This window comes from Carassius carassius, chromosome 3 (genome assembly GCF_963082965.1).
Source record: "Carassius carassius chromosome 3, fCarCar2.1, whole genome shotgun sequence".
NCBI lineage: Eukaryota > Metazoa > Chordata > Actinopteri > Cypriniformes > Cyprinidae > Carassius > Carassius carassius.
This window is the reverse complement of record NC_081757.1, coordinates 8,810,986-8,836,711: the sequence shown is the minus strand read 5'-3', so window position 1 is coordinate 8,836,711 and position 25,726 is coordinate 8,810,986. Positions and strand designations below refer to the sequence as shown.

The following is a 25,726-nucleotide window of genomic DNA, read 5'->3' as shown; positions in this document are numbered from 1 at the left end:
CATGCTACAAAAAAAAACAAAAAAAAAACACATTCTCATTATTTATATATTATATTATTTTAATTACATTTATTATTATGTTTTAAATTAATTCTATTTATTAAGTTTAAAATTAATATTTAAAAAAGTGTGAGGCTAGTAAGACTATAAAAAAAATAAATTAATACTTTTACTCCGCTAAGACACATTAAATTGACCAAAAGTGTCAGTAAAGACATTCATAATGTTGCAAAATAAGTATTTTTTTTATTTCAAATAAACGTTATATTCATCATTAATCCTGTAAAAAATGGTCATGGTCTCCACAAAAATATGAAGCAGCACAATTGGTTTCGATATTGCCAATATTAAGAAATGTTTCTTGAGCAGTAAATCAGCATATTAGAATGGTTTATGAAGGATCATGTGACACTGAAGACTGAAGTAATGACGCTAAAAATTCAGCTTTGATCACAGATATAAATTACATTTAAAAATATTAAATTAAGAAAATGTTTATTTTAAACTGTAATAATATTGTTACAATATTACTGTTTTTACCGTAATTTTTGATATAATCAATCAAATGAATTTAGCCTTGGTGAGCAGAACAGACTTCTTTTAACAACCTCAAACTTTTGAATAGCAGTATATGCTGTCCTAAATAATCTGGTTAATTGCATTTTATTATTTGCATTGTTTTTTTTTTCTATTGTGACCCTTTTTTGTCACAACCGATAAGTTGAGAATCACCAATTTAAGCAGTTTTTTTATTTTTATTAAGTTATTATGGTTTATGTTAGTAGTTGTTTGAGTTCCTTTTATTTAAAGGGATACTCAACCCCAAAATGAAAATGTTGTCATTAATCACTTACCCCATGTCGTTCCAAACCCGTAAAAGCTTTGTTCGTCTTCGGAACACAATTTAAGATATTTTGGATGAAAACCTGGAGGCTTGTGACTGTCCCATAGACTGCCAAATTAAATACACTGTCGAGGTCCAGAAAAGTATGAAAAGCATCTTCAGAATAGTCCATCTGCCACCAGTGATTCAACCGTAATGTTATGAAGCGACGAGAATACTTTTTTGAATGCGAAGAAAACATATTATTCAAAGTATTCTTGTCGCTTCATAACATTACGGAGCTTTTACGGGTTTGGAACCACATGGGGGTAAGTGATTAAAGATACAAATTTCATTTTGGGGTGTAGTATCCCTTTAAGCTAATTTGATTAAACGGGTAACAGTATTTAAGGCCATGAGAACTTGCTTAAATGCCATTAAAATAATGTATTTTTTGAGTTGAAATGTGACATTGACGTGTTCGTGAGATTCACCCGACCACACTTTGAGTGTGTGCTGGTTATTTTACTTTGTGGTTGTGAGCATTCCAGGCCCACCCACGGGAGAGAGGCTGTGTTTGTTTGAGAAAGAGTTTCCCTGACTTTGGTCCCATTACGATCATTCCATCCTTCAAACTTCCTTTGAATGGCTGTGTTAAATGCCATCAATCAAACGGCTGAAAGACAAATGGCACTCCATTACCACAAGCAGTCAATTGCCTAATGCAGGTTTTATACGTCATCTGATTGGCCTTAGCCAAGGTTCGTGATCTTCTTTATGTTCTGCCCAACCTTATTGATAAACTTTACTAATTGACTCTTCGATTAATGGACAACTAGTTGACCACCCTTACTCGTTGCTCTTTAGGCTGACTCTCTGGAAAATGAGCTCATCGTTATTGTAATTGTTCTATCCACATGTGGCGAGGACGGTTTTGACACTTAAAGTGAGACTGACAGCTAGCAGATGTGAGGTTTTGGACAGCTGTGCAGATGAGCTGAAGATCAGCTGGGTGTTTAATGTCTGTTACGCACATGGTTCTATCTCCATGGGTCATCTGTAGGCGAGGAAATACGATTTTAGATGGTGGTAACAGTGTCTTTAGTTAAGCCACCTTTATTTCCATAGCACTTTATACAATATATATTCTGTTAAAGCAGCTTCACTGTGATAAAAAGGAAAACAACAGAATCAATTATGGAAACTTGACTATGGAGACAATTCAGATTCTGCCATAGTTTTATTCTTTAGCACAAGTTGGTTTTCGTGTTGGATCAGTTCAGATCAATTTTGAAACTATTTCAATTTAGTGATAAGCAGCTCTACAAAAGACAGCAATGATGTTCATTATTCAACTCGAGTCAGTTCAGTGTTGATTCAAATCAGTTCAGTAACAGTGTCTATGATGCATGATATGATTCAGCTGTAAAGCAGCCCTACAGAAGACAAAACTGCCATCACCATGCTTAGTTCAGTTTACGTTGTATTCTCATTTCTATGTGTGACGAGTGGGGTGGGGCCGAGGGATGTGGGAACACGAGCGAGGCCGGTGGAGTGATTGGGAAATCAGCGACACCTGCGACCCACCGCCGGTCTCGAGTCCCACAGAGGAGATGGAAGGATATAAAACTGGAGCGACAACAGTGAAGGACGAGAGAGGACCAGGCCTGGGCTTTATTTTATGGTTGGTTTTTATTTGTGCGCATCAGTCGTCTGTGAGAAGCTGATGCGCTGTTTTATGTTTACTTTGTTATTAAAGTCTTTGTTTGATTGTCCGCCGGTTCCCGCCTCCTTCGTCCGGATGAATATGAAGGTTTAATTATTACTCTATGTTATCAGTGCAGTCATATTTTTAAATACTTTCTAAAAATGCAAAAACCCTTTTAAAGGTGCTGTTTGAAAGTTATTGACTCTACTAAAGCATAAAAATACCGTAATATGTTTGCAGATATTTAAGAAACATGCTAAGTTAACATACTTGTTTATCTGAAAAACAATGCTACAGTCAGTTATTCTCCTTTGAAAATGTGTGTTCCAGGCTGGAACGTCTGTCTCTGTTTTGGTTTGTGAAACCCTCCCACTGCCAGTTTACCCAATTGTATATCGGCAAGTTGAAACCGGGTTGCCAGTTGGAGGAAAACACAGCATATTTAATTTCATTCATTGTCAAGTGCACTCATTCCTGTTTGTGTCAAGTCAAGTCAAGTCACCTTTATTTATATAGCGCTTTAAACAAAATACATTGCGTCAAAGCAACTGAACAACATTCATTAGGAAAACAGTGTGTCAATAATGCAAAATGATAATTAAAGGCAGTTCATTATTGAATTCAGTGATGTCATCTCTGTTCAGTTAAATAGTGTCTGTGCATTTATTTGCAATCAAGTCAACGATATCGCTGTAGATGAAGTGACCCCAACTAAGCAAGCCAGAGGCGACAGTGGCAAGGAACCGAAACTCCATCAGTGACAGAATGGAGAAAAAAACCTTGGGAGAAACCAGGCTCAGTTGGGGGGCCAGTTCTCCTCTGACCAGACGAAACCAGTAGTTAAATTCCAGGCTGCAGCAAAGTCAGATTGTGCAGAAGAATCATCTGTTTCCTGTGGTCTTGTCCTGGTGGTCCTCTGAGACTAGGTCTTTACAGGGGATCTGTATCTGGGGCTCTAGTTGTCCTGGTCTCGGCTGTCTTTCAGGGCAGTAGAGGTCCTTTCTAGGTGCTGATCCACCATCTGGTCTGGATACGTACTGGATCCGGGTGACAGCAGTGACCCTCTGATCTGGATACAGACTGGATCTGGTGGCTACGGTGACCTCGGAATAAGAGAGAAACAGACAAATATTAGCGTAGATGCCATTCTTCTAATGATGTAGCAAGTACATAGGGTGTTATGGGAAGTGTTTCCGGTTCCGGTTAACCTAATTAATGCAGCCTAAAAATCCTTTAATGGATTTGGATATTAAAAGCATATTAGTATGTTATGTGTAAGCCAGGTTAAAGAGATGGGTCTTTAATCTAGATTTAAACCGCAAGAGTGTGTCTGCCTCCCGAACAATGTTAGGTAGGTTATTCCAGAGTTTAGGCGCCAAATAGGAAAAGGATCTGCCGCCTGCAGTTGATTTTGATATTCTAGGTATTATAAAATTGCCTGAGTTTTGAGAACGTAGCGGACGTAGAGGATTATAATAAGGATTATAAAATGAGCTCATTCAAATACTGAGGTGCAAGACCATTCAGGGCTTTATAAGTAATAAGCAATATTTTAAAATCTATATGATGTTTGATAGGGAGCCAGTGCAGTGTTGACAGGACCGGGCTAATATGGTCATACTTCCTGGTTCTAGTAAGAACTCTTTCTGCTGCATTTTGGACTAGCTGTAGTTTGTTTACTAAGCGTGCAGAACAACCACCCAATAAAGCATTATAATAATCTAACCTTGAGGTCATAAATGCATGGATTAACATTTCTGCATTTGACATTAAGAGCATAGGCCGTAATTTAGATATATTTTTGAGATGGAAAAATTCAGTTTTACAAATGCTAGAAACGTGGCTTTCTAAGGAAAGATTGCGATCAAATAGCACACCTAGGTTCCTAAATGATGACGAAGAAATTGACAGAGCAACCATTAAGTCTTAGACAGTGTTCTAGGTTATTACAAGCAGAGTTTTTAGGTCCTATAATTAACACTTCTGTTTTTTCAAAATTTAGCAGTAAGAAATTACTCGTCATCCAGTTTTTTATATCGACTATGCATTCCATTAGTTTTTCAAATTGGTGTGTTTCACCGGGCCGCGAAGAAATATAGAGCTGAGTATCATCAGCATAACAGTGAAAGCTAACACCATGTTTCCTGATGATATCTCCCAAGGGTAACATATAAAGCGTGAAGAGTAGCGGCCCTAGTACTGAGCCTTGAGGTACTCCATACTGCACTTGTGATCGATATGATACATGTTCATTCACTGCTACGAACTGATGGCGGTCATATAAGTACGATTTAAACCATGCTAATGCACTTCCATTGATGCCAACAAAGTGTTCAAGTCTATGCAAAATAATGTTGTGGTCAATTGTGTCAAACGCAGCACTAAGATCCAATAAAACTAATAGAGAGATACACCCACGATCAGATGATAAGAGCAGATCATTTGTAACTCTAAGCAGAGCAGTCTCAGTACTATGATACGGTCTAAATCTTGACTGGAAATCCTCACATATACCATTTTTCTCTAAGAAGGAATATAATTGTGAGGATACTACCTTTTCTAGTATCTTGGACAGAAAAGGGAGATTCGAGATTGGTCTATAATTAACTAGTTCTTTGGGGTCAAGTTGTGGTTTTTTGATGAGAGGCTTAATAACAGCCAGTTTGAAGGTTTTGGGGACATATCTTAATGACAATGAGGAATTAATAATAGTCAGAAGAGGATCTATGACTTCTGGAAGCACCTCTTTTAGGAGCTTAGATGGTATAGGGTCTAACATACATGTTGTTGGTTTAGATGATTTAACAAGTTTATACAATTCTTCCTCTCCTATAGTAGAGAATGAGTGGAACTGTTCCTCAGGGGGTCTATAGTGCACTGTCTGATGTGATACTGTAGCTGACAGCTGAATGGTTGCAATTTTATCTCTAATAGTATCGATTTTAGAAGTAAAGTAGTTCATAAAGTCATTACTGCTGTGGTGTTGGGAAATGTCAACACTTGAGGCTTTATTTTTCATTAATTTAGCCACTGTATTGAATAAATACAGATTGATTGTCATCAATCTGGCAACCTGCATGTGTGTCAAGTCTGAGGAGGAGGGGCTGGATGAAAAAAACCCTCTCCAATATTTTGAATTTGGACTGCAATACCTAGTTCAGCCCCTCAATGTCAATCCTACATACAGCACCTTTAATTGATACTATATATTTTGAATTGAATTGAAGTATATTTAGGGCCTTATGAAAACTTATGAAAGATTTTTTTTTCTTCTGGATTCCGTTATTCTGTTTTCAGTTTTATAGATTCCATTTTAATGATAAATAAAATGTTAGTAACTAAAAAAAAGTGTAATCAATTGAAATCATGAATTTTGTTCAATTTAACATCAATTTATTAAATATTGAACAAAAATAAAATTAAATCCGCTTATTTTTTAAAAAAATTCTCAGTTTTCATTTTTTTTTGATTGATTACATTTTAATAATCCAAAACCATGACTAATCAATTGATTTCATAAAACTTCAACAATAAAATTATCTATTAAAATAGGGCCCAATTAAATGCTTTGAAGTGAACTGAAGTGACTCCCAGTACATCTCTGAAAATGAAGTTCTTGTGGATTTTCCTCATGTAGTGAGATGGCCGATTCTGTAAACACCACAAGTGTCTTGTGTGTTTGAGTTTGCTCATTCACACAGACACACACACACAGAACATTCAGTCTTTCAGTACCAATCTTACTGTGCTTTAATATTTGCAGACACTAGTTCCTTTGATTGATTGTACAGTCCTGCGTCTGATTTATTCATCCAAAATTCGCCAAATGCTGTGACATTTTGCGTCAAACTGTAAATTCCACACTTAATGACTGGATTACGTGATTCTGTCCACATTTTTTGCATCATGGAAATCATATTTATAGTTACCGGTTACCAATTTTTATGAGTTTGTTGCAGTGCATTCATAGGATTGCCTTCTCTATGAAGAACGCATCTGAAGCTAATGTTGATTTTGTCTAAATGTGTGAGATTAGTAGGTTTTGGGACAGCGCCCTTCAGACCAGCGAGGAGTCTAATTCCACTAAGTCTTACTTAGTAAGCTGGTTCAAACAATACTGAAGTTAGAGAGGACCAAAACAAGATCTTCCTGCCTGTTAATGTCATTTCAGACGTTTTTTACGGCTTGATCATTCCTCAGTGTGTAGCCATATGTAACTGTACTTTGTTTAACCTGGTTCATGTGGGGGTTTGCCTGTACATGTTGTGATGAAAGCGTGTGTTTTACAGCCTCTGTGGGCAACGTCCTGTCAGCACTCCCATGTTCTCCTCCTCCTTCTCCTCCACCCGCCCGGGGCTCCCTCACCTCCATCCATGTGTATTTTCCACTCTTTTCTCCACTGAAAGCCTCTGATGTGCAGCGTGGATGCAGCATCAATCCAGACTCTCCTACTTGACTGATTGCTGTCTTCGGATTTGATGCTGACTTGGTCGTTTTTCAGGCCTTGGCAACAAGATACATTATTCTCACATTTCATATCTTTGTGCCCTTGAAGCCACGAGAGGCATCACAGTCAGATGGAGGGGAACCAAGTATTTGTGAGATTCTCAGAGGGGCTCATGATGAATGATCCTTGGTGTGCTGTCAAAGAAAACACATCAGCTTCCTTCTGGAGCACATCATCTGAGATTCTGTTTAAAATATTGAAGGAATAGTTTCACCCAAAATTATGCTGTTATTTACTGTACAGCAGCAGTTCAAAGTAATAACAAAACACCACAAAATTGCTCCATATGACTTTAGTTTTAGTCTGTTCCTCACACAGAGCTATCATGTGGCTTCAGAAGACTTGAAATATAGATTTATATGGACTATTCTTTTTTCAAATTTTATAGTGCATGAAGATTATTTATTTATATATTTTTTTCTTTTTCTTTTAGAAATTTGGCTTTATCACTACAGATTTGATTTCAAATCCAAATCAGATCCATATCAAATCTTTCGAACTAACTGTCCACACTGTCATTTTGCAGGTAAAGCTGATGAAATATGAGCTGTTTGTTAAAGTACTATAGTCAATATATGGTATATCTAAATCATGTATTATAATAGTTATTTTAAATGAAAATAGGTGTGGGTGAATCCGTGGATTGCTCATGGCAGTGTCATCCGGTCACACGCTGCTATCTGGAGGAGATAGGAGAGAGCAGTGTCAGTGTTTGCGCTCGTGGAGAGACTTCTCACCCTTTGTCTGGGCGCACACTGTTTATATAGAGCCCGGCTGATGAGGGGCAGGTGCGGGCGATCAGCCTGTTCCTCGTGTGCCTTTCTCCCTATTTATAGTTCACCTTGCCCTCTTGACTTTGCCAGTTCGTGGTCATTCTCACCATTCTCGGAACAGAGTTTAAGATATTTTAGATTTAGTCCGAGAGCTTTCTGTCCCTCCATTGAAGGTGTATGTGTATGTGTATGTACTGTCCATGTCCAGAAAGGTAATAAAAAGATAATCAAAGTAGTCCATGTGACATCAGAGGGTCAGTTAGAATTTCTTGAAGCATCGAAAATACATTTTGGTCCAAAAATAACAAAAACTATGACTTTATTCAACATTGTCTTCTCTTCAAGGTCTGTTGTGAGCGCATTCACTGCAGTGTAGTGATAATATCCTGTTCGCGAATGAATCATTCGATTTAACCGGATCTTCTTGAACCAGTTCACCAAGTCGAACTTAATCATTTGAAACGGTTCGCATCTCCAATAAGCATTAATCCACAAATTACTTAAGCTGTTAACTTTTTTTAACATGGCTGACACTCCCTCTGAGTCAAAATAAACCAATATTCTGGAGTAATTAATTTACTCAAACAGTACACTGAACTGCTGTGAAGAGAGAACTGAAGATGAACACCGAGCCGAGCCAGATAACGAACAAAAGATTGACTCGTTCTTGAGTCAAGAACTGGTTGCCTCGGTTTTTGGATCACCACGTAGTCATGGGAAGTTCGGTTCTTTTTGGCGAACCGGTTCTTTCGGACAGTTTGATTCAATAAAACGGATGAAAAAAAAAACGGTTCACCAGTTCTTTTGCGCGTGACGTAATGGCGTCATTGGTGATGATTGCCCTTCATTCAAGCCTTCGGTTTACCCGCGCTTATAACATTAGCACAGAACCCGCGCTTATAACATTAGCACAGAATCAGAATCAATCACCAAAAGAATCAGTTCAGTTCAGATGCAACCAGTTCAGTTCAGACACGGTGTGTGTCAGCCTGCTTCACTCTGAATCACACATGCGCAGTATCATCAGCTCCTCGGTTCTCGAATCGGGCGCGTCCGACAGAAACGGTTCTGGACTCGAGAATGAGTCAATCTTTTGTTCGTTATCTGGCTCAGCTCGGTGTTCATCTTCAGTTCTCTCGAATGCATAATCGAATGTGATTCATCATATGAACCGCGATATAGCGCAGCTTGTCAGTGATCTACGGCTCTGTGTATTAAATGCATCTGAATAATTTCCATTTAAAATCATGTGGTGGAGATTTATTGGTAATATTAATCACAGAACTGGCTTTCCTGACGAAATGCGCATGACAATCACATGTGCTTTATTGTACAGCCCTTGTTTGTTGACCACAAAGTACAAAGTAGATGAGGAAAACTAGGATGCCGTGTGTATTCAGTGACGACATGACGTGACGTGCAGCCAAGTATGGTGACCCATACTCAGAATGCTTTAACCCATCCACAGCAGTGAACACACACACACTCTGGGAACATACACCCAGAGCAGTGGGCAGCCATTTATGCTGCGGCGCCCGGGGAGCAGTTGGGCGCTCAGTGCCTTGCTCAAGGGCACCTAAGTCGTGGTATTGCCGGCCTGAGACTCAAACCCCACTCTAACCACTAGCCCATGACTTCCCCCACAATGGCCCCATAATATAATTATTCAGAGCACCACCATTACTGTCTAGAGCACGTGGAATAGTGCACTGTGATTAGTTGAGTGCATTTATACTATGAGGTGTGCAATTATTTTCAGGGAAACGCAGGGCAAATGTAGTTCCAGGCAGCTCTCTTGAGCGCATTACAGTTCCATATCATTTCGCATAGTTAACTGTAATAACAGAAATTAGCATACAGTACCTATACAGCACACAGGACTATCAAAAACAACAACATGACAGATAATTTTTCGTAAGTACACATGACATTTTCACTAGCGAGGTAATAACAGCACTGTTTAGAGACGCTGCTGTAGAACACTGTTGAGGGAGGCACAGAGGCAGCCTAATTCACACAACCTCTCTCTATCTCTCTCTCTCTGTCTCTCTTGCTCTCTTTCTAATAACTTAATTTATAACTGCTATATGATAAAATATGATAAACTTAACATGACAAAAAATATAAAATAATGAAAATATAGTTTTATTCTCTTTATTTTCTCTTTATTTTTATTTGTTCATTGAAAAACAAGCTTTAAAGAAACATGGCTTTCTTTTTAATATCTTACTGGACAGTTCTGAGCATTCAGAACATTATTTCACAGATTGCCTAGCTCCAAAGTTACAAATGCTATCCAGATAAAGGCTTTTTTATGTGCCGTCATTGATTGTTCCACCTCATGTGTTTTCTTGCAGACTGGCCTGGTTCAGACTGAAGAGGAAAGACTGTTCATTGAGCCAGTGGGCCAGGCCGCGGATTCCTTTTCGGGCTGGAAACACCGAGTGATCCGGGAAAAGCATTCTTCATCAGACGGACCTGCTACTGCAGAAGACAGAGGCCCGGAATTCTGCCAAACCATCCAAGGTGAGAGGATCTCTGCATTGAAATGTGGTGGGCTTAACCGTGTCAAGTGTGGCAAGCCCATTGATTTAGAGGTTACTTTATTTTGGTTCAGAGCTCTTCGGGATTTAATTTAGTCAAATCACAAGTGCAAGTGGGAAAAGTGGTCAATTTATGCAGTCAGTTATATATGCTGTGGAATAACTGCCCTGTGCAACCTCTATTTAATCAAGAGATCTTTTTCTCTGCACCACAATAGTGGTTCTCAAATGGTTTAACAAGACACACACATTGTACATATGCTACAATCATAAACAAAACCTGTCCATGTGGGCATCAGCTAAATGTGAGTGGCTTCTACCAAGTGACAGATAAAAATGTGCCAAAAAACTGTTTATGTAGAGTTTATAGATTGGAGTCTGTTATCATAATCTCAGGCTCAGATTCTCACGTGTCCCCCATCTTCCTCTTTCCTCCAGGACCGCTTAAGATTCAAGAGTTGTCAAGTCTGTAAATCAAGTGTTTCATAGCAGCATTTATGACTCTGTGTAACTCTTTGATGTCTTGAACCTCTTAACAGCGCTGAAAGACGGTGGGAGAGAGAAAGCTCAGCTGCTCAGTTTTGCTCTTTAATGGCTTTATCGCGCTGGTAAACGAAGGTAAAATCCTGTTGGAGCGTGCTGCTTTGCTGTTGAAATACTACTAGAAAGAAAGCAAGAATTTCGGTTGGCCTGCTCACGTACATTAATAATGCTGTGCATATTTTCCAGTCCCTTGGGCCTTTCTTTGCCAGGATTATGGATTTTTCTTGCCGAAAGGAATTCGCTTATTTGAAAGCAGCCTCGGAGGATCTGAGCGCCTCCAGCGCCTGCAGGTTTTCATATTCCGGGGCAGGAAATTTTGTCTAAGCATATTGCATTATTGGATTTGTAGTTTACCCTTTGAAATGAAGATGCAATTATCCAAAAATCCTGGTTTGTGTATCCATGTGTGTGGATATATACAATCCTACAGGCCAACCAAAACAATTTATGGTATTTCCAGTTGTACGCTACCCTAGTTTGTGGCTGATTGCAGACTCTGAGTCCCCTTGATCCCTTTGCTCCTTGTTTGAGTTCACTTTTTTTTTCTCTTTTGACTTTGTGCACTATGAATATATTACATAACCCGAAGATGAGAAGACCACCGGCACGCTTGACAAGTAGATTTTTTCCATATGCCAATATCTGGGAATTTAAGTAACCCAAACCACTTCTCAAAGAGGGGGGGTGGGGTGGGGAAACAGGAATTGAAAACAAAAGAAAGGTTGGTGGGTATAGAGTTTGTGTGTTTCAGGCATGCGGTCAAACTCCAGCGATCTTGTCTCTGCCGTAAAAAAGCTCCAGGTGCATTAGCGATTCTGTTTCCCCCCAGCACCTGGTGTCTGCGAGTCAGTCAGTCAGGCGAAGGACCAATAGGCTAAAAAAGTGCCAGATTTGGGGGGAAAAAATTCTTTCCTCTGCGCTCACGTCTGTCAGAGGCCTTTCAGCAGGCCTGCCAGAGTCTTCTCTCTTATTTCCCACCAGTGTTAGGGAAGCTGCTTCGAAACCTAAGCTTGCCAAGCTACAAGCTGCTCATAATTTAAAGTAGTTCAAATACTGTCATGCTGCCCTTTTGATAAAGTAGTCTGTTCCACCGACGGTGTGATTTTCAGTGAAATGCACTCTTATAGTGGTCTGAATCAAGTTGATTTTATTCTTATGTGAGCAGGATTGAGGTTTGGCATTGCAAAGTATTTTTATCTGGTGTTTTTTTTTTAAATACATAGTTTAATTAAAGTGATTCAAAAATACCTGTCAATATTATGATTGTCTGAAAATATTGCGGATGACCATAAATGATAAGGATGCTAGTAATATGCATATTAATAAGCAACTACTTAAAGGGGTCATATGATGTTTTTTTTTAAAGATCATTATTTTGTGTATTTGGTGTAACAGAATATGTTGACATGCTTTAATGTTCAAAAAACACAATATTTTCCAAATACTGTACATTATTGTACCGCCTCACACACTTGAGTGCGACTTTAGCGTTAGATTTAGCAACTTTCAGACGCTTCTAGCTGCTTTTCCCCATAGATTATATGTACTGACAAACCTACCGACTTTTTTGGATAAAAAAATGTGACTCGTTTAGAAGATGTAGCCAGTGCTGTCCCGCGAGCGCTAGGTCTGACTCTCCCGGCACAGTGTCGTCTTTCTCGGTGTCTGCTCTGTGCAGTAAGCGGCAGAGAAGCATCGCTTTAAGCTGCCCATACCATAGCCAAATCGTCAATGAATGAGTACAAAACACTGACTGACTGTTTGGAATTATAAATATGTTCATAGTTCGTCTCTTAATATTTTGTAAGTTTGTTTGTTACTCAGACACAGGTAGTACGCTGCATGAGACAAAAAAGTAATAGCTATAGCCAAAACCATCGCATAGCCATAGAAAGTGTGGTTTACATTCGGTCATGCATGGATTATTTTTTTATAAATACCGTCATATACTGTGAAACCAGTATAATTATGAAAAATATTGGCCAACTGACCCAGTACATTGTGATTGGCCGAACTGGCAGTGTGTTTGCAGTACACAAGCCACTGACGTTTAAGACAGCTGACTCTGCTTTGTGACCCTCTCTCTCTCACACACACACACACACACGCACACATGCACATGCACACGCACACGCACACGCACACACACACACACACACACACACACACACACACACACACATACACACACATACACACAAACGCGAAGTGCAAAACTCCCCATTTGAACATTCAATAGCAAATACTTACACTAATAACAAAACATACTTACAGTAGCTGATTCAGAACAGAAGCGCCAGATTGTCGTAGCAAAATCAGAATGACCTCCTCTCCTAGGTTCACGAAATGGTCGTCCATAAAATACATTGCTGTTCTCTTGTAAGTAATCTTAAAGATTCCTAAATGCATCTACTTTCGGAAGACCAAATAAAGTGCTTTAGCTTTTTTCTAGATACACACAGCATCTCCCTGACATGGCTGCTTCAACACTAACTGTGGTTACTGAAACCTTCTTTCTTTGCGTGAACATTTGGGCGGCATTACGCAAATATTCCCACATAGTGACTTAGACAGTGAGCCATTTTAGGGGGGCGTGGCAGAGTCTTAACTTTGATAAGGAATATCTCTTTGGATTTGAGACTTAATGCATCTTTGTTGAATGAAAGTATTAATTTCTTACTCTTAATTTCTTAATTTCTTAATCTTACTGACAGAACTGTATTTTGAAAACAGAAGTGCTATCATGCAACTGAAAATGTACTTAAGCTAGTCACATCCTGATGTTTAGTTAGTCTCTCCCCAGTATAACAGTCCTCCACAGTCTCTTCCTGTTGAAAAGCTCAAAAAAGTTGAGTGAGAAAAGTTGAGCATTGCTTCCCCCAATAACTCCACCCCAAAAACCAAACCATCCCTAGAGGAAGATGCTCGCCGAGACAGACTTTAAATCCATTAAACTCCAAGTGCCCCTCTCGGGCACACACACGCACACACACGCACACACACACACACACACGCACACACACACACACACACACACACACACATACGCTGTCTGGATGCATAAAGCGGATCAGGTTGCACGGTGGTGGCAGCAGAAGTGTGGAAAAGCTGCCGTTTTCCTCAGTGCTTCCTGCTCCGTCCCACTGAAATTTGATCCGACGAAATGCACTTAGCACTTCTAATCGGCCCGTGAAATCTGTGTAGCCGTGCATCTCTTGATCCGTTCTACCCACGCCAGCTTGCCAGGAAGCTCAGGTTCGGCACAAACAGACGCTTCACTTCATTCTTCATGTCGTGACGTTCCTGTTGTGAGTGAGCTTGAAGAGGATCAAGTATCCAGATTGAGAGGAGGGAATGCCGGTCTGGGAGCAGACACAAAGACTGATCTAAGCCAAGAGGAAACAACGTGTGAAATTCACAGGTCTGATCCAAGAAGAGCACTTGATTGATGCGTACGGCACATTCACGCTGAACTCTGGGAGTGGGATGACCCGGGAGGGGCTGCTTAGTGAGTAGTTTGGTGTCTGGAGGGAACAGAATCTACCCAAAATGATAATGACTGATTGTTATTTAGGCGGTGCGTGTATGTATTTGTTACAGGGAGAAGAACACTCTTGGATCAGCTCTCGCCCTTTTACTTAGCCAGATTGGTGGTGTAATTGTAGACTGATACTAAAATGACGAAAAATCTAATGAAAAACATAAAATGAATGTGCGAGACGCTGTAAAAGACGCAGTGGTCATACACATCTGTCTAGTGTGTTTACATAGATAAGCAATGAAATAAGTAGCACATTGCAATGGAAAAATGCATTCTGTGAGAATGGCCTCTAAGAATGGCATGAGGGTAAGTAAATGATGACAAAATAATAACAAAATCTGTTCCTCTAGCAGTCCAGTTTCATACAACATCAATTTTAGGGTATTTTTAATTCTTGACCCTACAACTCGGCCTAGTCAAGTTCTGCTCAAAACAACATTGAACCTGAATTGTTGGGGTCACGTTCAGGTCACAGATGACAAATTCAGACATTATTTATTATTTTGCAAAATATTAATAGAGTAGAAGACCTATAAAGATAGTCTTGGTAGCATGGGTTATAATCAAATTAGGCGCTAAGAGTAAATATATATAATAGTTAAATATATATTATATATATTAAGTTTTATTCACATTATAGTTTATATATATTAAGATTTATTTTCCTCTTATATTAGGTACACAGTAATTGAAGTAACTGAAGAAACCTTAATAAAGTCTCTATCTATTCTCAGATTTGCAAATATCAAAGTATGGAAAATGGTCAGAGATTTCAATATGACAAAATCAACATTTCTCATCAGACTTTTCCAAGACCAAATCATCTGAGCTGTCATCTGGACTTATTTGATAACTCTATACTCTTATTTAATGTCATCTATTGGTTAATTTGTGTAAATTTATTTCTATTATGAGACATTTTAGGAGAAATGCCTGAGTCATAGTGGATACTTAACTCCATGGAGAACGCTGTTATGTCTAATGAACTGAGGAAGAGCAACCGCTGAGCAAATTTTGTAATTATTTTTAAAGAACGTCATCTTTCAGCTGCTCTGATATACAGAAAAAATACATTTTTCTCCTACCTACCTATTTGATTGCCTTTGCACAGCATGTAAGAATGAACACACACACACACACACACACACTGAGCAAGGGTGGGAAGTAGGTATGTGGTTTATGTTTCCCCTTCAGCACAGGAGTATTATTTATAGCCAACCACATCGTTTTCACCATTATGGCCCCTCACAAAGCTTCAGGGGCCTGACTGAGAGATTTATCTGCAGTTCAACATCAATATTAATTGAATTTTGGAAGGGACACATCAGCGTCATGACCTGAAATCAGGTTAAATGTTGTGGCCAGTTGAAGTGAGCAATTATAAACCGAAGCCAAAAGTAGTAATGATTCGATAGAGTTTTATAAAGACTAATGAATAACAAGACGATGTTATTAACAAATGGGACTGTTGAAGGAATAGTTCAGCCAAAAATCATTTACTCATCCTCATGCTGTTCCAAACACATATAAAGCCCTTTTAGTGGAATATAATAAGACTAGTGGAATTTTTTAATCTCCTTTACATTCATGTATATTCCTAATATTGTGCTTTTCCACTGGTGGCACTTGCGCGACTAACTTTTTCAGTTACTGGCACAAAACATAATTTGGTCGCACAAATTTTTTATAGTAAGCCGCTCTGGATAATAATGAAACTGTATTGCATACAGATGTGCTTTGTATTTTTCTTGCCATCTTTTAAACCACATGCCTTCTTGTTTTATTTCTTACAGTACACACAGTGCATTGCTCTGTCTTGGTACCTTAACCCAGGGCCATAGCTGGGGTTAGAGGGGCCTTGGTGCAGGTTGTACCAGTGGGCCCTGTTTGAAATGGTTTAATATTTACTGTATGTTCGTTCTATTTATTTATTTGTGCTATTTACACAATGTTTCCTTTTTTTAAGTTTGTAGGTGTCCAGAAACTAATTTAAAATAGCACTGCATAGTCTTCACTGTAAAATAAACTACACAGTCAAACCAACATGTATTGAGACAGCTTCAACATTTCTCACACTATCACAGTTTATTTGCTATAGTTTAGAAATTGGTAATAAAATATGACAAGAACTCAGTTAAACCGTGTCAGAACAAATTCATCTTGATAATGTCAGATAACTTTGATAGAAAAATATGTAATGGAATCAACCAAAACTTCAGACTGTCAGTATGACAATATTTACACAACTATCCATACTTTGTTGAACAGTTACCAAGCAAGCAATGCTTAATTTTGTTCAGTCTGTGGTGTGAAAAGGTTGCATTAGCAATTAAAGAAAGAAACACTTAACCAAAACATGGTCAGGTCCCTAATTTAATATTATATATATATATATATATTAGGGGTGTAACGGTACGCAAAAATCACGGTTCGGTACGTACCTCGGTTTTAAAGTCACGGTTCGGTTCATTTTCGGTACAGTAAGGGAAAGAAATGCAAACATTAAACTGCAGGTTGTTTATTCCTATAAACTTGTTTTTTTTATACTTTTTAATAAAATAAATATAAAATAAAAAAAAGAATAAGAAATAAAATACTGCTGCAAAGTTCTCCACTAAATAAAATACTCTCAGTCTCAAACCAATATCATATAATAAAATATAATGACAAATATAAATAAATAACTATGATAACAGTGCAGCATTACCAATCCCAGCTGGTAGGCCTGCTTCACCAGAACTGTGCCGTGCCTGCTGCTGTAGGTGACAGGGAGACCGCCGACAGACCAGGCTCTTGTCTTCATGACAACAATATCTATACTTCATGTTGAGCATAAATATAAAGCTTACTGGTAAAGGACACCGTCAACACGGTGACGGCAAAAAAGACTATGTTTGACAGGTGCAATATTTGAAAATCGATAATTATTAATTCATTTTTTAAATTAATTTATATCTGAATTTGTCAACCTATAGACTTTCAAACATCAAAGTGTCATGAATTAATATGTATTTGTGTACAAAATGACATATAAACATATTTTTCTATTCTATTTTGCCTGGAAACGCTTCCAACACGCTTGCGTGTCGTGTGAAAAATAGGCGTCGGTTCTATTTCTAGCATGCACGCGTTTTCCGCGCGCCGCACCTGAGATGCGCGTCTCATGCAGGCAGTCTGCAAGCTCTAACCTGTTAACATGGGAGCTGAATTAAAAATGGACACGCCACGCAGCTGAGACGCTTGCGCCATGCATCCAGTGTGTCGCCGGTGTCAGAACACCGGCCTTAGAATCAGCTGCAGGGTGGGATTTGCGCTGAACGCGGAGACTTCCGCCACTTAATATGTTCGTTTGGAAACACGAAAATGTACTTATGTTCCGCGCACAAAATATTGCATTCCGTCATTCGGTACACACGTGCACCATACCGAAAGCCCTGTACCGAAACGGTCCGGTACGAATACATGTACCGTTACACCCCTAATATATATATATATATATATATATATATTTATCAGTTTCACTGGTAGTCTACAGTATGAAGAATTTTTGGGTATAATATTTCACAGATCACTGTATTTTGCAATCCTCACTTACATAAATGAACTAGTGTCCTGCACCCACCAGTAAAACAATATAATCAATTATATCAGATTTTTGGTTTGACTGTGGATAAATTCTTGTTGAAACTACAAAGTAATTGAATCAAGAGCAGTGAGTGATTAACTTTCATTTTCATACATTAAAGACACTGACAGCAGAGCTAGTAAATTAGGAGCGATCACTTTAAGAGACAATGCATCCATTATAATGATACACATCTGATTTCTTTCCAACTCTTTACTTTCACTCAAGACATAACCACAGACTTTTCGAACACACTTTCCAAGACAGGTATTCTGACATATTTAGTATGTATTTGTCGGTACAAAAGCAAGGAGAAATGGTGTATCATGAGTCAAATATCCAAACAAGTCATTATCCTTTCAATTTCATTGTTTATTATCATTTTAATGTTTACAGTTTTTCATCTCCCCCACCAGCATTTCAAAAAAAGTTAATAATTGTAATATCATTATTTAGTTAACACATGGTTGTATTAAACAATCTATGTGAATAAATAATCTTTAGGAGTTTGGGCTCCCCTAGCTGAGACTGGTTCTTCTCAGGGGTTTTCTCCCTCTTCATCTAAACATCTTATGGAGGTTTTTCCTTTGGCTCACTGAGACCTGTAGGGCTTAATGCATGTCAAAAAGTGACTTGATATGGCTATTATAGAGTCCACAAGTCATTTGGACTGCATTTATGGTGCTGCTTTGTCATTTTTGGGCACTTGACTCATGATATATAGTCATGTATGTATGCATGTATGTATGTATATGTATGTATGTATGTGTGTAGTAGTATATATATATATATGTGTGTGTGTGTGTGTGTGTGTGTATATATATATATATATATATATATATATATATACACACACACACACATATATATATATATATATATGTAAAAGAGTTTAACTCTTTTAAACTCTGTTGTAGGGTGAGTAAATAATGATTGAATTCATTTTTGTGTGTACTGTTTCTTTAAGACATTTCTACATGACAGTTTTGTGATCACTTCACATTTATGATGTTTTTTGTTACTCATTACTTGTTTTATAATTGTCTCTGTCTGCAGGAATTATTGCTGGTATCAGCACATTGCTAGAAAATGTGTGATTTTCAGTGTCATTTGTGGTGAAGCCCAAGGCACCATTAGTTTCCATTGTCTCCAGTCAGATGTGCCTGAAAACAGCTGAGAATGGAAAAAATGCTTGCACTGCAAAAAAGAGTGTGTCACATTAGCACCATATGTTGTGTTAGTCATTTATAAATGTGTGCACACTCACACAAACACATTTCCTAAACACCTGTAAACATAGAGCAGAGACCCCCATCAGAGCCCTACTGAATTATGGGTGCGGAAAATTAGTCCACTTACACTCAACTAAACAAATACATTTGCTTTGTAAGTTTCCAAATTGGCTTTTACTTCAGTACTGGTACATATTAGTGTTGTTTTAGAATTATTCAGATAATATTATTGTATATATAAATGGTTTGAATTTGTATTAGTTATATATATATCAGTTGCCTCGGCAAATAACTAAAACAGAACAAAATAATGGTACAAAAAAATATGATAATACTACTACTACTACTAATAATAATAATTATATATATATATATATATATATATATAATAATTATTATTATTATTAGTAGTAGTATTATCATATTTTTTGTAACATTATTTTGTTCTGTTTTAGTTATTTGCCAAGGCAACCTTCATAACATTTCATTTACATTCATTGAATGGGAATGTTTTCAATGTTTTCATAACATTCATTCATTTTTACGTTTAATTTAAGGCTACATTGTTCATGTAAAATGTATATTTTATTTTTATTCAACTTAAACTGATTAAATAAAACCAATTCTTAACAGTTTTAGTTGTAGTCAAAAATAACACTGGTATGCTTGTATCCTAATCCTAACATGTTGTTATATGTGCTACAGTGAACAAACAAGATTTATTCACATGTAAAATTGCATCGGGTAAAATTTAAGTATAAACAAATCACTGCATTTATGGGCTTTTTATTTAAAGCTAGCTATATATATATATATATATAGCTAGCTTTAAATAAAAAGCCCATAAATGCAGTGACTTGTTTATAATCACACAAAAGTGCTTCTCAGATAGTATACTTTCATCTGTTGATCGCAGTGCTTTCACATGTGATACTAAAGCACTGTATAATAATAATGTTTTTGCTACAAGTGCCTTCAGTGTACAGTAAATGTTTTAATTGTTATTTATTGTTTTAAATAAATAGCTAGAAGAAGTGCAAAGGATGGCAACAAAACATCCTGTACATCTTTTACGCCATCTTTGAACATTTGGGGATCTTTTAAGGACAAATTGGAGGGTTTGTGCAACCCAGCAAACAAACCAGAACTGGACTCCAGATGGTGGAAAAGTACCATTTGAAACAACATCCTAAACTTGATACTTCAGAAAACTTTCGCTAATTGACTTTTTGACTTGTGTTGTGGTAAACATTATTTGCTTTTTCCCAAAGTAATGGATCATCAAATCTCTGGGCATGTTTACAGGTGTCGTCAGTAAACACACACACACACACACACACACACACACACACACACACACACACACACACACACACACACACACACACACACACACACACACACACACACACACACATCTTTGTGAGGAAATACACATGAAATCAGACTACAAACTGCTCAGATCAAGTAAGACCAAGAAGTTACAAAAACAAACATTTTACACTGCATTTAATTAGTCTTGTTTTCCATTACAAATATAAATAAAATCAGACATTTAAAATGCATTTACTTGAAGAGGAATATGATTTAAGATACTGAGTCTTGTTTTCAGGGAGTTTATACTTAAAACAAGAAAAAAAATCTGATCTGAAGAAAATTATCTTGCCTTTCCTTTGAATTAAGTGTATTTTTCTTTCTGTACCTTTTTCTTGTTTTAAGCATAAGCTTAATTTGGGCATAACACAGTAAATTTATGAGTAAAAATATCTTTATTTGTTTATTTATAATGGATATATATATATATATATATATATATATATATCAGTCAAATATCGTGCTTTATAAGCGTAATGTTTGAAGAGTTTCTCTCTGTTTGTTGTTGATTTGTTTATCTGCTCCAGGAACCGCTTGTCCTGTGTATCAATCTCAATGTGTTTGTATACATATGTACAGTATGTCTCTCTGAGTAACAAAGACCACATTTCCTGACATAATTGCAGGCTTGACGATATGACTTGATCAGATTGATCAGAAGTAAAGACAGTAAAGAATATATTCAGTGTTACAAAAGATTTGTAATTTAATAAATGCTGTACTTTTGAACTTATTTATCAGAGAAGTTGGAAAAGATGTAACATGGTAAAATATTAAACAGCACTGTTTTTTAATAACAATGAGAAACGTTTCTTGAGCAGCATTTAGAATATTAGAATAATTTCTGAAGGATTGTGTGACACTGTAGTCTGGATTAATGATGCTGAATAGTCACCGTTTTCACTTGGAATAAATGACTAGAACTACAAACAAAATAAAGACAAGACCGCAACTTTGCTGAAAACTAGAAAGAAAATAAAAGGACAAAATCAAAAAGGTTCAAGAACTAAAATAAAGAACTAAACCACAAAGACTGGAACTAGACTATGGACTAAACACGGGAACGAAAAAAATAGAATTAACAAGAGGGAATCTAGACTGGATACAATATACTGAATAGCAAGCTCTAACAAGACTAAAGACACAAGCAAGGAGAACGCACACACAAAACAAACCATCAAAACACAAATATAAACGGAACAGAGCACATGAGGATCAGGTGTACACAATTGTTTGGCAATGGACTGAATCCTTCGCCAAAGCGCATTAGATTGTGGCCAGTTTTAGCCATTAGTGTGCATGGATCCACACTTGAAATAGTAGTCCATCCGGGTACTTTTGGCATACTCTTTTCAACATACTATGCTTTGGGACTAGGGCTGTAGCTATCGAATATTTTAGTAATCAAGTATTCTACCTAAAATTACATCGATTAATCGAGTAATCGGATAAAATGTGTTTTTGCTTAATTAAAGTGCAATATTAATTATGCAAGAGAAAATAAGACTCCTGGGTCTCTTAAAATGAACAACTAAGTTTCCTTTTTTAGAAAAAAAAATATTTGTACTTTTTAAATGCATAGAATGCAATGCATACATCAAAAAAATAAACATTTAATTATTACCCATTGTTTCTCTGTCTGTACTTGTACTGTGAACAATGACACTAAAGTTGACAGATGAATTAAGTGCATTTAAGTGCCATTCAGTTGGGTTCTAAATAAAGCATTTTCTGAGATGCACATTAAACATTAAACACATAAAACATTAATTTAATTTATCTTTTAATTATTGAAAATTAAGCAAACTTAACTTTTTGGTAAACAAAGGGGATTTACTATTAAAAATAAAACATTGAAGAAATGTTGTGTGATTAAACCAAAAAAAAAATAATGTTTGATTTTTTTTTTTTTTTTTTAGTAGTAGGCTATGTACATTCTGCTGAACAATAGTAATACAGTACTTTTATTTTGACGGGTTGACGTACCTTTACAGTTCTGTGTATTTGATGTGACGTTAGTTTTACTCAAATCAAACGGTCAAATGTTCATGAATTGACTGTCAGAGCAGTTCTGGAGATGTTGTTCATGTGTTCACGTCTTATTTAGTGAGACAGCAGATGCTGAAATCACCGTGAGCATCACACTTCAGTGTGTATAAATAAAGGAAGACGCGCTTCTGCTCCATTCATTAACAGAGACACGCAGAATATGCAGGATTCATATTTAAATAGACTGTTCCGGCTTAATATTTTCAGATATTAGTCCATATCGTGATTTGATGTAAGTGCAATGACCTATTTTTGATTAATTATTTAAAAATTTGGCAATTCAGTGCCATTCCACGTTAAACTGTAAATTCCGTTTTTATGACTGAATTCCGCGATTCCCTCCGCGTTTTCTGCATTGCGGAAATCATAGGGCCCTAGTTGTGGTATGCCAGCTCTATCTTGCAATGGACACACGCCACGACGTTCTCTTTACGTTGCCCGCACCCTCAAATCAAAACACTGCTGACTCCTTGCAGTCAGGGGGGCATGGTTTCATATTTTTTTGAAGCACCTCTGGGCGCCGCCATTGGCTAGCGGACCCCCACCTGCTGTTAGCATTCCATTGACTCCCATTCATTTTGGCGTCACTTTGACAGCGAATAACTTTACATCTGAGGCGTTTAAAGACTCCATTTGTCCATTAATTATTTCTAAAGAAACTCGAAAATGTATAAAAGGCTCAATTACCTTGTATCTTACGTTATGGTCCCGTAGAAGCAGTTTTTGTAAAATATAGGCTAACGATTGCTTCATAACCAGCGACTCTCTATTGCACAGTAGAGAAATTACCGTATGGACAGGAGGAGAAGCTTGCAGGCAATCTTTTACTGTCTATGAGGCTATCGGGGGGACTTGGAGGCATGAAGTCCAGGGAGATAATTAATCAGAATACTTACCAAAATGTGCTCCTGTTCACGCTCACCTTCTCTGGAAGATTCGGTGGGTGATTCAGATTTCCCTTGGCACAGCGGTTAGAAGACTTACAGGTTGCTCACGTGACATCTACGTCATCAAGCTCAGTTTGAGTCTGCGCAGTACGACCGACCCCCAGGAAGTGCTTGCTTCTAATTGACTTCACTTGTCTCCGTTGAATCAAATGGGGTCGCTGTGTCCATTTCTTTTACTGTCTATGCTTGCAGTATGCGATTTCGGAAGCAGCGCTTGTGTCTCCTTCCGCTTCGTGGGTGACGTCAACACGTTGTGTCACATTAAAAAAAATCATTGCGAAAGGACTTGACGTGAGATTTTAAATAAAAATAAAAGAGGCTTCGAGGCAGAGGAATTTGCCTTGATCATTTTTTGTATTCGAGTTAATCTAGTTACTCGAGGAATCGTTTCAGCCCTATTTGGGACACACTTATTCTAATCTCACATACTATTTAGGATGGATAGTATGAACATTGAGACACAGGCAGACTCATTAAACAAAGACAGGACAGATAAGACTGTCAGGGAATTCTTGCAATTTTAAATTGCAAGAATATTTTATAATATTACTGTTCTTACTGCATTTTCGGTTAAATAAATGCAGCCTTGGTAAACATTAGAAAAAAACATCTTACCAACCCAAACTTTTGAACATTAGTGTACAGTATTTCTCAGGCCTAACATTTCTTATGTGTACATTTTTGTATCTGTGTGTGTGTTAGACAAGAAGAAGGAGAAAAGGGCAAAAGGAGCAGAGGAGGTGCGCGGCAAGAGGAATGCCATCAGGCTGAGCAGAGAGTACACGGTGGAGACGGTCGTGGTGGCTGACGCTAACATGGTGCAGTATCATGGAGCTGAGTCCGCCCAGCGCTTCCTGCTCACCATCATGAACATGGTGAGTCTCATACCGTGGTAAAACTACACTTTTTCAAGTTGGAAGCATTGCAATATTGTACCTCTCATATCTAATCCTCATGTGATGGGGGAGAGGCATGTTTCCATTTAAGGAGGATGGCACTCCTAGCTAACAAAGTGGTAAAGGCAATGACGCAGCACACTGTGGATGATACAACTGAAGCTGGGGGAATGCCAGGACAGTCAATAAGTTAGGGGCGATCGTGGTGTTAAGGGCATGTGAAAGTGTTCTAAAAATGTCTGACCAATAGTCCCTTGTGCAACAGTTTTTCAGATAAGTTTTGATTATATTGGCAGGGCTCCAGACTCATTCTTCCCACTGGGTGCTCTTTTGCCACTAACTTTCTCCATTGGTTGCACCAGCACGTGATTTAGTTGCAGTGTTTATTTATTTATTTTGTGCTACAACATGGGATTAATCAGTGCATGCTGATGAACTTATATCATAGTTTATATGGAAACGAAAGTGGTTAACATTCAACAGTTCGCAATCTTGTTGTAACATTTAACAAGAAAAGATAATTGCCTGTTTTGTTTACATCTACACACCTTTCACTTTTTAAGACTAAAACAAAATATGTATTCATTGTTATTCTTAATTAAAAAGCACAACAACAACAAAACACAATGACAAACTAGCTTAAAAAATGTTTATTAACAAAAACGAACAAGTTGAGGCATGCCATGCACCACATGCTGTATTATATAGGTTACCCAGCAATAACTTACAGAACGTTAAGCAAACAACTGAGGAATCAAATAAAAAATAAAAATAAAAGAGCCACCATTGTGTAATGTGAGGTAAACAGCAAAGATAACAAGCTTTTCAAAATGAAAACAAAATGGAAAATAAAAACTAAACTTGTTGTTGGTGACAGTGCTGCATGTGTTTTTCCCACAACAATACCAACATGTTCACTTTCTCCAGTTTAAAAAGTAGTCTTTTACTTAACTTAAGCATGAAAACCATCCATTGTTTCCTCACTATTCATATATTTTTTTCTGTGCACACCTTCATGCTTCTGCTGACGCAGCGAGTATAAATCAGGCTCTACACTCGTAGTGTTGCGCAGTTCAAACGAGTACTGCAGTTTCATTATGCTTTCAGTTTCATTTGCCGTTTGAAGTTTCTCAGATGCAGCAGAAATGGCAGTGCTTATAAGTTG

At 37.5% G+C, this 25,726-nt stretch overlaps 1 protein-coding gene across 2 annotated transcripts in view; it reads left to right on the top strand.

The window, feature by feature from the left end:
- adamts17 (ADAM metallopeptidase with thrombospondin type 1 motif, 17) overlaps positions 1-25,726 on the top strand; it is a 130,192-nt gene that overhangs the window by 2,958 nt on the left and 101,508 nt on the right. For both annotated transcript variants that reach the window (XM_059527471.1, XM_059527461.1), the window contains exons 3-4: positions 10,169-10,337; positions 24,368-24,540. In XM_059527471.1, the coding sequence (XP_059383454.1) occupies positions 10,169-10,337; positions 24,368-24,540 (342 nt within the window). The remainder of the gene's footprint in view (positions 1-10,168; positions 10,338-24,367; positions 24,541-25,726) is intronic.